The sequence below is a fragment of the Phyllopteryx taeniolatus genome, chromosome 8 (genome assembly GCF_024500385.1).
Source record: "Phyllopteryx taeniolatus isolate TA_2022b chromosome 8, UOR_Ptae_1.2, whole genome shotgun sequence".
NCBI classification, from domain to species: Eukaryota; Metazoa; Chordata; class Actinopteri; order Syngnathiformes; family Syngnathidae; genus Phyllopteryx; species Phyllopteryx taeniolatus.
In genome coordinates, this window is record NC_084509.1 from 7,139,935 (window position 1) to 7,153,262 (window position 13,328).

A 13,328-nucleotide genomic window follows, 5' to 3' on the forward strand; every position below is an offset into this window, starting at 1 on the left:
CTTTCCAGGTGGCAGCTAGCTCCTGCGTTGGGCCCTGTTGGTGTTTGGTGCCACCCCCTCTCTGGGGGTGGGGGATCCAGTACACTTGCCCTTCCCCTTGAGACTGTTTAGAGTGCTTTGTTTGGGCTGGGGGACCACCCTGGGTCCTGGGGAGTGGTTGGCGTCCCCCTGGCTGAGTCCCCCACGGGATGAGCTCGCTGGCTTGGGGGGGCACCCTTCCTCGATGTGTCAGTACAGCAACTCCGTACACCAGTTGAATAACATGCATGTGATATGGTGTTCATTCACTAATAGGTTCCATAGACACGCTATAGACTTGAATTGGTTGTGCTGGGAGAACTAACAATAACACAGGTTGTGTTAAGATATCAACTCACAGGTTTTTACAGGTGTTTAGACACTATAAAAGCATCCCACCACACCACTCATCAGTAGCTTTGCCTTGCTCATTTCTCACATCCTGTCCTGTCCTCTCTCATTTTGTCCTATTGGTTAGTTGTTGCATGTCGCCCCTCACCCCGTCCACAAATAAGAACATAATTTGACTTTGTGACGTTGCTTGTAGTCAAATATCTCGACCGTCTAACTATTGTTCTGCTGTGGTTTGCACCCCCTTACCCTTTCTCTGTTCTGGCCCTCTGTCTGTCCTCTAAAACCCTTTTCTGTCCGGCTGCGTTTTCAATAAACATTAGAATGATTACAAAAAAAATTGAAATAAGCAGAGCAAGTATTTCAAACTCCCCTGTTGCACAGCAAAACTGCTCCAGTCCAAAAGACTTAAAAACTTAAGTGAACTGATTTGTATGAGTGAACTGGTGTACTGAGGAACTGAAGAGTGATTCGTTCGTGGAACTTCTTCGTTTGTGATCTGCGCAAGGAATGACATACTACGCAGTGAATGTACTCCAAATTGATTTGAAGCGCAAGTCCTGACGTCCTCGCGGGGATAGCTATCACTAGCAGCCGTTTCTTCAAGCTAACGGCTAATGTTGAGTCAGTCAAGCACATGAAAACAAGCACACATATTTAAAATAAATGTAAATTGATAATACATGTCTTACGTACACATACATATCATTCCCTCTGTGCATCTAATGTGATTATTAAAGCTTTTTATTTCATAATAATAATAATACAATAAACGTATACGCGCGAAGAACATAGCGCTTCTCAAAGACGTTTTCCACTAAATAGAAGACAATAACAGGAAGGTGAGTGAGCAGAAAGCCCGGCTGGCGGGGGTTGGTGTCAGCGATGCTTTCCACAAAAAACAAAAAGATAATGGTGGAATGCAGAAAAGTCATGCCGGCTGACGAGTTTCACTGGAGGAGGATGGTCGGTAGCTGAGCTCGCTGCACTCATCTTTACGACTCGCAACCGAAGCAGAGTGTTTGAAAGCTTGCTGGGAGAGAGAGAGGTACGTAGGTGATCATTTTAATTATTTTTCATTTCCGTACCTTTCCTAGTTTACAATACATGACAACAAAAACGCATTGTCCTTCGGTGAATGTGTTGAGTGAACGTGAACCTCAGGGATGGCTCATTAAATGAATCAGGAAGCACTTGAATGATTTTGTGAAAAAGAAATGAACGAATCTTTTTAATGAACCCGCTTGAGGCCAAAAAAAAAATAACTCATACACACCTGAAAAACACACACAAAAAGACTCTCACACACTTAGTTTAATTAATTACATCTCTTAAAAGTTAATTTAACACCATCTGATCAACTCTGTGAAATAACCCCTACTCTGAACACCATTTAAATCCAAACAGACTGGTAGGCGTGGGCGTGATACTTGAAAAACACTCACCCGTGTCTGGAACAGCAGCAGTTTTGCAGGCTGAGTTACAGCACATCTTCACGTCTCCCTGAAGAAGACTCGTTCTAGGTAGTGTGTTTTTTTTGTGTGCGTGTATTTTTATTTAACAGCTCACATGTTCCGTAACGTAATGCCTCGACAATTAAATACTGACGTCGCTTTTCAACGATGATCATAAACTCAAGATATAAAGTAAAAGTCATGGGTTTGAGGGTTTAAAACTAAAAACAAACAAAAACCTCATCTTTTTAGACATACCTTTATATCTGACAGTGTTGTTTTATGCATCATCTGTACAAATTCTGGCTTTTTTGTTGACATTGATGTCTTTCATCTAAAAAAACAAATAAAAAAATAAAGCATTTAACAACAAAGAGTAGAGTGCTGAAATTTTAGCCGGAGAGTTTTAGCATGTATAACTTTCAGATGGCACCCTGAGGCAATTTATAATAAAAATAATAATAATAATAATAATAATAATAATAATAAGAATAATTCAAGCCTCGCCCTTTGAACGGAAAGGAAAAATCTTTTGGGGGGTGTTTACACCCCAAAGCCACCAGAGGGCACCAGAGATCAGATCATTATTTTTCTGCAAAAGGACCAGGACGACTGATCCGTGTCAAGGAAAGAATGTATCGTGAGATGTTGAGTGAAACCCTCCTCCTATCAGCAAGGGCATTGAAAATGAAACATGGCTGGGTGTTTCAGCATGACAATGATCCCAAACACACCGCCCGGGCAATGAAGGAGTGGCTTCATAAGAAGCATTTCGAGGTCCTGGAGTGGCCTAGCCAGTCTCCAGATCTCAAGCCCAGAGAAAATCTTTGGAGGGAGTTGAAAGTCTGTGTTGCCCAGCGACAGCCCCAAAACCTCACTGCTCGAGAGGAGTGCGTTTGTATGTGTGTGAAAGTTTGTGTGCGCGGGTTCAACGGGACCATTCTGACAAAATGTGTTTTTTTTTTTATGTTACTGATAAGGTTTATTTCCCAAAATACAAAGCATTCGTGTGCAGTTATGAATATATTCCATGTCTTTGTGCCTGTGAAATTCAACATTTCTGGCCGAAACTCTTCTGCAAATTTAAGTGTTATTATTTGAAATCATGCACTTGAATTGGTCGAGAGATGAGCTTTCATGAACTTTATGCAGTCTGTATTCGCGCGAGTGCGCGTGCATGCCTGGATCAAAAGAGGGTTTGCCCCAAATTCAAAAAATGTTGTTATTAGGGCCCGAGCAGCATGGCAACTCTTGTATGAATGTTTATTTTGTTAGCGGTCATGGCAATAAAGCAGCAGTCATCCTTGACCACCACACCGAGGGCATTACAATATCGCTGTATGAACACTGTAATTTTAATTTATTGAATTGATTAATGCATTACTTTATTCTGCACTGCATACCGGAACTTTAACCTGTCAATCACTTGATGTTAAAAGTGACACTTAGAATTTTATTACCTTACCACTAAATGACATCTGATGCAAGAGAATTTTGAAGTGATAGTCAGCGAGCACAGATCTCTACCAAGACTTAACAACTTTTTGCATTTACTTTACACATTAAAAATTTTGCTTGAAACGCACAAGATTTGATAGATTTGTGGACATTTCGAAGAAAAATAATTTCTTTTTTTTTTTTTTATAATTGTTTATAGATTGTTGAAATATAATAATTCCTTGTGTAATACCCACCCTCATTAGATTGTGCAAGTGTACCTTGTCATTTCCAATAGCATCATCCCTCTGGATTTTTAAATGTTATCCGTCTGTCTGTGCAGAGGCACGATGGAGAGATGCTGTGGGCTGCTGACAGCCAAGGAAGAACCAGGTACTGATTTTTTACATAATTCTCCATCCATATCAGAATCAGAATCATCTTTATTTGCCAAGTATGTCCAAAAAACACGCAAGGAATTTGTCTCCGGTAGTTGGAGCCGCTCTAGTACGACAACAGACAGTCAATTTACAGAACACTTTGGAGACAGAAAGACATTGACAAAAAAAAAAAAAATGGTTTAAGTTTAATGTGTATTTCAATTTACCCTGGAAATGCCATTTAACATTTTCAGACGCTTACAGATTTCGTCATATTTATAACGTTAGTGCTACTTGTACTATGCTCATATGGGATTATACATATTAATTTATATTGTCAACATACACTGTTTCCAGGAAGTGAAGGGGGTGGCGTCCAGTTGACGTCTATTCTTGCCTCACGGGTGTCATACAGCCTGTCTTTCTCTGCCCGGGTGTCCTCCCCTCATCAGGTCTCCAAAGTGGACTCCAAGTGTTCCCTGGAACCCCTGCAGTACCTCAACAAGGAGCAAACCCAGGCGGTCGTATGTAGAACACTCATGTGTTCTGCTGTTTCTAGCATTTGAAGCATGTTATTTATTCAAGTTGTTGTTGTTGTTTTCTCAAGTTAAACTGGCTGCAGGACACAAGTTTGACAGGGATGTTGAGCTGTTGATTTACTACAAGGACGCTCACCAGCCAACCGCTGTGGTGGAGGCAGGAATGGCGTCCACCAAGCATGGTGAGTTAAAATGGTTAATTCATTGTGTTGGGATTCCTTGAAATGCTTCAAATTCTTGTCTGTGTTGGGATTCAGGCACACTGATGGGGGATGCGGTTGTGATGCTGAGTCTGTACCCTGCGTTCCCTCAGGCAGTGATGTCTTCAGGGGAGAGTTTGTGTTCTTACTGGACCGATCTGGAAGTATGGATTGTCCTATCAATGAATTTAATCAGCGTGAGACTCGCATCAGCAGTGGCGGGGTATTCACAATGTCAATAAATCCTTCATTTGTTCTTCTCCCCTGCAGTGTCCCTCACTTTTTATGTGTCACTTTCATGCAGGATACTTTGCTCCTTTCACCATTCACCATTTGATGTGTGTGCATGTGTGTGCATGTGTGTTTGCGATGGCAGTAAAAGTGTGGAGTACAGTGAGACGACCAGGGAAGATGTTCTCAAGAAAGTGGAGCATATGGGTGCTGATCTGGGAGGGACAGAGATCCTTCAGTCTCTCAAAAACATTTACAGCCAGCCTTGCATTCCCGGTCAACCACGACATGTAATGCTTGTATACTTTTGATCATGATCCAAGATGGCGCCTACCAGTGTGGTCTCCTCGGTAACGCGCTCTCTAGTATTGTTTTTGTGTTTTTCGTCCGTCTTTGGAGACCTTACACGACTCACTTACACAAGGGGAGACCTGCTAACCATCAAGGAGTCTACTCCGGACTTTCTGTCACCAACTTTCGCAAATCCGCTCAGTTTTTTCCCCGAGTTACTCACCGGAACGGCGTCCGCGGTTTTCGGCGCATGGAGACGGAAGTGGCGCCACAGAGGGAAACGGGCCGGTATTCAGGTGAAACTCCGCAAGAGAGGACGCAGATTGGCGTTCCCGTCGATCCACCTCGCAAATGTACGCTCCCTACCCAACAAAATGGACGAGCTTCATCTTCTGTTAAAGACCAGTAAAGACTTTGGACGTTCCGCGGCCATGTGCTTCACGGAGACCTGGCTTTGCGACGCTGTGCCCGATGGCGCCGTCATGCTTCCCGGCTTCTACATTCATCGAGCGGACCGCGACATGGAATCATCGGGGAAAACAAAGGGCGGCGGGATATGCCTCTATATCAACGTAAAATGGTGTACGGACGTCACGGTGCTCAGCACACACTGCAGCCCGCATTTGGAGTCGCTATTTTTAAACTGTAAACCATTCTACTCGCCACGTGAGTTCGCATCATTCATACTGGCTGGAGTCTACATACCGCCTCAAGCTAACACTGCTAACGCTCGCCGAACAAGTCACCGAAATTGAAAAAAAACACCCGGGCTCACCCCTCATTATTCTCAGGGACTTTAAGAAAGCTAAACTCAACCACAAACTCCCTAAATACAAGCAGCACATCGACTGTCCTACCAGGGAAAATAATACTTAAGACCACTGCTACACTACGGTAAAAAACGCATACCGTGCTATACCTCGTGCAGCCCTGGGCTCATCTGATCACTGCTTAATTCACTTAATATCGACGTACAGGCAAGAACTTAAATGTGCGAAGCCTACAGTGAAAACAGTCAAAAAGTGGACAAATGAAGCCAAGATGGAACTTCAAAGCTGTTTAGACTGCACAGACTGGAGTGTCTTTGAAAATTCAGCTGGCAGCCTGGATGAATATACGGACACTGTTACATCCTATATCAGTTTCTGTGAAGAGGTCTGTGTACCAACAAAATCATTTCGCACATTCAACAACAATAAGCCGTGGTTCACTGCTAAACTAAGGAGGACGCATATCAGACCGGGGACAGGCCCCTGTATAATCGAGCTAGAAACCAGCTGACTAAAGAAATTAACATTGCAAAGAGGAACCATGCAGCAAAGTTGGAAAAACAGTTTAGCGCAAACGACTCTAAATCAGTCTGGCATGCATTCCAATCGCTGACTAATTACAAGCGACGATCCCCCCAAGCTGAGAACAATAGCACACTAGCCAACGACTTGAATACCTTCTACTGCAGATTTGAAAAGGACAGTTTCACACCACACACCCACCCGGCCGCGACCACAATCACACCTCTGACCTCTGCGTTAACCATCCATGAACAGGATGTGAGACGCATCTTCAAACAACAAAAGATTAACAAAGCGGCAGGCCCGGACCATGTGTCCCCATCCTGCCTCAAAGTCTGCGCGGACCAGCTCGCTCCAGTCTTCACTCAGATCTTCAACAGATCTCTGGAAATGTGCGAAGTTCCATCCTGTTTCAAACGCTCCACCATCATTCCAGTCCCCAAGAAACCTGCAATCTCGGGTCTGAATGACTACAGGCCTGTCGCTTTGACATCTGTGGTCATGAAGTCCTTTGAACGTCTCGTGCTGGACCACCTCAAGAGTGTCACAGGTCCCCTGCTGGACCCCCTGCAGTTTGCCTACCAAGCGAACAGGTCTGCGGATGATGCAGTCAACATGGGACTGCACTTCATCCTAGAACACCTCGTCAGTGCAGGGACCTACACGAGGATCCTGTTCGTGGACTTCAGCTCAGCGTTCAACACCATCATCCCTGAACTCCTTTCATCCAAGCTTCTCCAGCTCAGCGTCTCACCTGCCATCTGCCAGTGGATTTAGAGCTTTCTGACGGGCAGGACACAGCAGCTCAGGCTGGGGGAGGCCACCTCATCCACACGCAGCATCAGCACTGGGGCACCCCAAGGTTGTGTCCTCTCTCCGCTGCTCTTCTCTCTCTACACGAACGACTGCACCTCAGCGAACCCGACTGTCAAACTCCTGAAGTTTGCAGATGACACCACTGTCATCGGCCTCATCAAGGACGGTGACGAGTCTGCATGTCGACAGGAAGCGGAGCGGCTGGAGCTGTGGTGCGGCCGACACAACCTGCAGCTGAACACGCTCAAGACTGTAGAGATGATCGTGGACTTCAGGAGGCATCCTTCGCCACAGCTGCCCCTCACGTTGTCCAGCTGCCTTGTGTCAACCGTCGAGACCTTCAAGTTCCTGGGAATTACAATCTCTCAGGACCTGAAGTGGGCGACCAACATCAACTCCGTCTTCAAAAAGGCCCAGCAGAGGATGTACTTCCTGCGGCTTCTGAGAAAGCATGGCCTGCCACCGGAGCTGCTGAGACAGTTCTACACAGCGGTCATCGAATCAGTCCTGTGTTCTTCCATCACAGTCTGGTTTGGTGCTGCTACAAAAAAGGACAAACTCCGACTGCAACGGACAATTAAAACTGCTGAAAGGATTGTCGGTACCCCCCTACCCACCATTGAGGACTTGCACGCTGCCAGAACTAAGACAAGGGCGTGTAAAATCCTCTCGGACCCTCCCCACCCCGGTCACCAGCTCTTCCAGCTCCTTCCCTCAGGTAGGCGCTACCGATCAATGCAAACTAGAACTAGTAGACATTCCAACAGCTTCTTCCCTCCTGCGATCAACTTCTTAAACACCTAACCAACAATTCCATTACAACATGCTGGCAATTTTTTGACTTGAGTTCGTTGTCACATTTCTGTGGGGCCAATTATGTATTACTCGTGCACTCACTGTCGTTGTCTCTCCATGCTGCACTATTTGCATATACTGGCCACTCATGCCAGAGTAGCATCTGCTCCATTTGCACACTGATTGAGGAGTATCTATAACATTTGCCCACCCAAATTGTCCCAGATTATCGCACTACTCGTCACTTTAAACCGCATACACTCCTTGAAGTCTCAGCGCCCTTTGCACAATGGTCATTGCACCGGACTATTGCGATATTAGTCATTCGAACTGCTCTAAGTGCTAGAGGACTCTGCATCTTTTTGCACAATTGTTTTTTGTCAATGTCTTTATGTCTCCAAAGTGTTCTGTAAATTGACTGTCTGTTGTACTAGAGCGGCTCCAACTACCGGAGACAAATTCCTTGTGTGTTTTGGACATACTTGGCAAATAAAGCTGATTCTGATTCTGATTCTGTACAGTACATTTTTTTTAAAAAAAGGGGAAAAAAATCAAAATGTACTGCAAATATACAGTCATGCCTTTAGATACGAGTTTAATTAATTCCGTAACCATCTTATCTCAAAAGACTCTTATCTCAAAACACATTTCTCCATTAAAATTAGGGATGTCCCGATGCAACTTTTTCACTTCCGATCCGATACCGATATTGGAGCCTTGAATTTTGGCCAATACCGATATCGGACCGATCTGATATCAGCAATAATCATTCATACTTTACTTATTTTGTAGTATGGAATGTCAGAAAATGCTTGATGAAGTGAAATTACTCACAGAACAATAATCAGCAAGAGTAGGTATGAGAAAAAAAATGACCCATTTATTAATAACCAACTAACTACAAATTATTATTGTTATTTTAATTATTATGCCGTCCAGGCGCTGCTGGATAAAACGTGCTGGAGCGGAGCATGAAATGGACTGCTTGTATAAGAGTGGTCAAATCAGAGATTTTAGATCCAGTGTAATTAAGATCTGATACTCGATTTTTTTTTTTTTTTTTTTTGCTGACATTGGACCGATTTCCGATCTCAAAGATCAGATCGGGACACCAATAATTAAAATGAATGGAATTGTACTTCATCTGTTACAGTCCCGCAAAAAACAGCAATTTTTTTTATTTATTTTTTGTTAGTTTTTAAAAAAGAAACGTTGCAGTACATTGTAAAATACAGTCATAAAAACATAATAGAAGAGAACATATTAACAGGGTTTTTTGAAGTGCAATCAAGCCAAAGGTTTCACATACAGGCAAACACACACACGAGCACATTCGTCCAATATTTGCATGAGCATGGATTGAAACTATCCAAAAAATCCAAAAACCTTTGCTGTATGTCTCACGTCACTTTGTGTCATTTTTAAGTCAAGTGTAAACTCTCTTCCCAGCTCTTTGTCTTCACTGACGGCGAGGTGATGAACACCAAAGAAGTTACAAGCCTAGTGAAGAAGCATTCCAGTTCCCACAAATTAACCCACATTCAGTCTATACTACACAGCAAAGAGCCACAACATTATAACCAGTGGCACGATATACAGTAACAAGATCCAACACAAGGGCTGTATCAAATATTGTGCCTTCACAGATATTGTTCACTGCAAGAGCGGTATTAATTAAACAAAGTGTATTTTTGTGCTTGGAGTTTGCAGTTGTGTACAACTGTACTGAGAACGGTTTTGTAATATTTATTACCCCTGCAGGTAACTATTTCAGGGAACCAAAAGCTGTTATTATGTTGCCGTACAGTTGTACACCACTGTAAACCACAATAATACTTATTTTGTTCAATTAATATCTTTTTGACAATGTCAAAAATTAACATAACCTTTGTAAAGACAGAACATTTGATACAGTCCTTGTAATTGATAGTTGTTCCATTCTCGTTAGTGAAAATAGCCACATGCTACAGTATATGTTCCATGTCTCATTTTAAGTATGTGTTTGAACCAAAGTAACTGTATTGTAGGTGTTTCTCTTTTGGGATTGGAGAAGGGGCCAGCACCGCTCTCATCAATGGTTTGGCTAAGGAGGGCGGAGGTCATGCGCAGTTCATCACAGGTGCTGACAGGATGCAACCAAAGGTATGCCTTTCATGAGATGTGTTGCTAAACAATGACAGAGGTCAAACAACTACACATTACATACTTAAGTAGAAGTACATACACAAAACAAAATAATAATAATACTCTGGCAAAATTAGAAGTACAGATTCAACTCCTTGAATAAAAGTAAAAAAGTAAAGATTGTATGTAGAAAAGCTGTCAGTTATGGACAATACCCTTTTTTATGACTTAGCACAACCGGAAAAAACTTTGCACATAAAATAGTTTCCTTCTTTCTTTAACTTTCATTGTGCTAAGAAGAAACAAAAAAGCAACAAAAACCTGTTTTTCTTGCCTTATAAGACCCCAAGATCAATCAAAATCTCAACTGCGGTTAACTGAAACTCCCCCTATTTAAGTCTTAATCACGTCGTGTCTCATTCGTGGCGGTTAAAAAAAGTAACAATCCTATTTTGACAAAGTAAGAAGTGTAAACTAGAGATGTGTTTTCAAATCTAGAAAGAAAAAGTACTGTCCCACTGGGACATCCAGATTTAGAGTTTCACTGTATTTCGCTTAAAGACTACTTTTATACGAGCAGGGATGACAACATCAGCATACAAATACCTTAACAATGTCATAATGCCAGAAATGAAATACTGTCTTTGTGTATCATCTTTAATGTATAAGGAATCCCTTACAGTGTACAGTATATGGATTCCTCCTCATGAGCCAAAATATAACTATTGGTCGATTTGGGATGCAATGTTTCCTCAGAGTTCAGAGGCAAAAGACTGGTGTGTAACTGTAAAGTACAACCTGGCCGGCCGCGTCAGATGCCATGCTTCTTACCAAAATTTCAAATTCTCATATGTAATAAATAATCAAATGTAATGTTGAGATATTGTATTTTTTTCATGACCAAACCCCTTTTTACAGTAACTTGAACAAGAGTTGAAAAAACTGTTAATCCTTCTGATTTCAAAATGTATCCTTCAATTTGTTGTGTATATGTAATAATGTGATTAGGCGATTAAACATTTATATGGTTTCACTTTCATAATGGCCCTCTGAGGGAAATTGTAACTACAATTTGGCCCGTGACAAAAATGAGTTTGACACCCCTGCTTTAAGCCATTTAACAAGACAGATTTGTTTTGATGTCTCTAGCCTTCAACATAAAGTGCTGTGAAAAGGTATTGGCCCCCTTCTCAAATTCTTACATTTTTGCATAGTTTCTCCACTTTAATGTTTAAGATCATCAGGCAGAGCTAACCCATGTAAACATAAAATGCATGGTGACTTTATTTATTAAGGAAAAAAACTATTTAAAGCTACCTGGCCCTGTGTGAAAAAGCAATGCGCCCGTACACTCCCCCACCCTCCCTGTTAAATCATGGTTTAACTGTGACTAATCACATTTATTGGCTCATTTTCACTGAGCACACACTCAAACCTGATTGCCTCCAGAACTGTTCAATCAAGAAATCACTTAAATAGAAGCTTTTTGACAAAATGAAGTCGGCCAAAAGATCTCAAAAAGCAGCAACAAAATGCCACAATCCAAAGAAATTTAAGAACAGACGCGAAATAAAGTAATTAACATCTATCAATCTGTAACGGTTGAGAAATCCATTTCTAAAGCTTTATGATTCCAGCAAACTACTGTAAGAGCCACTATGCACAAATAGAGAAAACATAGAACAGTGGTGGACCTTCCAGGAGTGGGTGGCCTACAAAAATAACCCTAAGAGCACAGCGATATTACCTTGTTTTGCAATATCTTACGATAGATAGCACATTGTTCATATTTAATGATATTTGGCACAAAAGCAATGCCGAAAGATTAATCTTACGTTAGTTTATAACTTGCACCTCACTCTTGAATACTTAATGTCTGCTACTTGTGGTGATATTTAACCTTTTATAGTTGGCCTTCTATTGTATAAAATTATGAATGGATACGAGCCTTATACAAGCGCTGTCAATCGATAAATTTTTGTAATCATATTAATCACACTTAGCCGGCACGGTGGATGACTGGTTAGCACATCTGCCACACACAGTTCTGGGGACCGGGATTCAAATCCCGACCCCGCCTGTGTGGAGTTTGCATGTTCTCCCTGTGCCTGGGTGGGTTTTCTCCAGGCACTCCGGTTTCCTCCTACATCCCAATAACATGCATGGTAGGTTGATTGAAGACTCTAAATTGCCAGTAGGTGTGAATGTGAGTGCGAATGGTGGTTTGTTTCTATGTGCTCTGCGATTGGCGGACGACCGGTTCAGGGTGTACCCGCCTCCCGCCCGAAGATAGCTGGGATAGGCTCCAGCAGCCCGCGACACTAGTGAGGATAAGCGGCTGAGAAAATGGATGGATGGATGGATGAAAAGAGAGTTCAGTGCTGCATTATATGCAAATTAACTATGCTTTATCAAAAGTCCCATCGGTGTGACTTTTGAAACAAAATTTTCCGCCGAGTACACCAGTTGGCGTCGTCTCACTTATCTTTGCACTGGCATAAGCATTGGCCTAATCACTGACCTTAAAGAAACCTGCACTGCATTTCAGATATCTATCTGTGGTTAAAGAAAAGCAGCTTGTGTGGTAAAAATTAATTGTGTGATTAATCTGTGTTAATACATGATTAATGCGATTTTTTTGTGATTAATCATGAGTTAATGCTTTAACATTGACAGCCCTCCTTATACTTAACCCATTTTCCATCCATCCATCCATTTTCTGAGCCGCTTCTCCTCACTAGGGTCGCGGGCGTGCTGGAGCCTATCCCAGCTGTCATCGGGCAGGAGGCGGGGTACACCCTGAACTGGTTGCCAGCCAATCGCAGGGCACATACAAACAAACAACCATTCGCACTCACAGTCATGCCTACGGGCAATTTAGAGTCTCCAATTAATGCATGTTTTTGGGATGTGGGAGGAAACCGGAGTACCCGGAGAAAACCCACGCAGGCACGGGGAGAACATGCAAACTCCACACAGGCAGGGCCGGGGATTGAACCCGGGTCCTCAGAACTGTGAGGCTGACGCTCTAACCAGTCGACCACCGTGCCGCCCTTATACTTAACCAAATATGCAAATACACATCATGTATGGAGACGAGTCGCCGTCTGAATGTTTTCCAATCACCAACTGAATTATTAAAACTTGTATGTGTCCCTCAAAAGACTTGCAGACTTTCATTCAATCTTTTGTATAAGCCTACATTAAAAGTTGTTGATCAAATACACCCCATAAGGCCAGGCCACGTGGATGGATTTGAGACATATTTGTCCTTCACTGCGTATTTAAGGCAAGTCCTGGGTGCTGCTGTTGTACAAACCTTTGCTGCATACCTTTGCTTGGCAAACTTGCATAGGCTACTGCTATAAAAAGCCACAAAAACAAGGTTTCTCAGCCAAGT

At 42.6% G+C, this 13,328-nt stretch overlaps 1 protein-coding gene and 1 long non-coding RNA gene across 6 annotated transcripts; one reads left to right on the plus strand and one right to left on the minus strand.

Moving 5' to 3' along the window:
* Positions 1 to 1,097: 1,097 nt before the first annotated feature.
* LOC133482800 (uncharacterized) lies at positions 1,098 to 2,256 on the minus strand. Its single transcript, XR_009789959.1, has 2 exons — positions 1,815 to 2,256; positions 1,098 to 1,402 (listed from the first exon to the last, which is right to left on the minus strand). It is a non-coding gene; the product is annotated as an uncharacterized LOC133482800 (long non-coding RNA).
* Positions 1,276 to 8,250, plus strand: LOC133482799 (von Willebrand factor A domain-containing protein 5A-like). Of its 5 annotated transcripts, XM_061783350.1 has the most exons (7): positions 1,283 to 1,417; positions 1,777 to 1,892; positions 3,604 to 3,653; positions 4,093 to 4,164; positions 4,248 to 4,361; positions 4,437 to 4,602; positions 4,756 to 8,250. In XM_061783350.1, exons 3-7 carry the CDS (start codon positions 3,611 to 3,613, stop codon positions 4,919 to 4,921), a joined length of 561 nt encoding a protein of 186 aa, XP_061639334.1. In that variant the 5' UTR covers positions 1,283 to 1,417; positions 1,777 to 1,892; positions 3,604 to 3,610; the 3' UTR covers positions 4,922 to 8,250. The 5 variants fall into 5 exon arrangements, 2 of the variants coding, with proteins under 2 accessions (XP_061639333.1, XP_061639334.1); XM_061783349.1 differs by lacking the exon at positions 1,777 to 1,892 and having other exon boundaries at positions 1,276 to 1,417; XR_009789958.1 differs by lacking the exons at positions 1,777 to 1,892; positions 4,756 to 8,250 and having other exon boundaries at positions 1,276 to 1,417; positions 3,998 to 4,164; positions 4,437 to 4,641.
* The last annotated feature ends 5,078 nt before the right edge of the window (positions 8,251 to 13,328 follow it).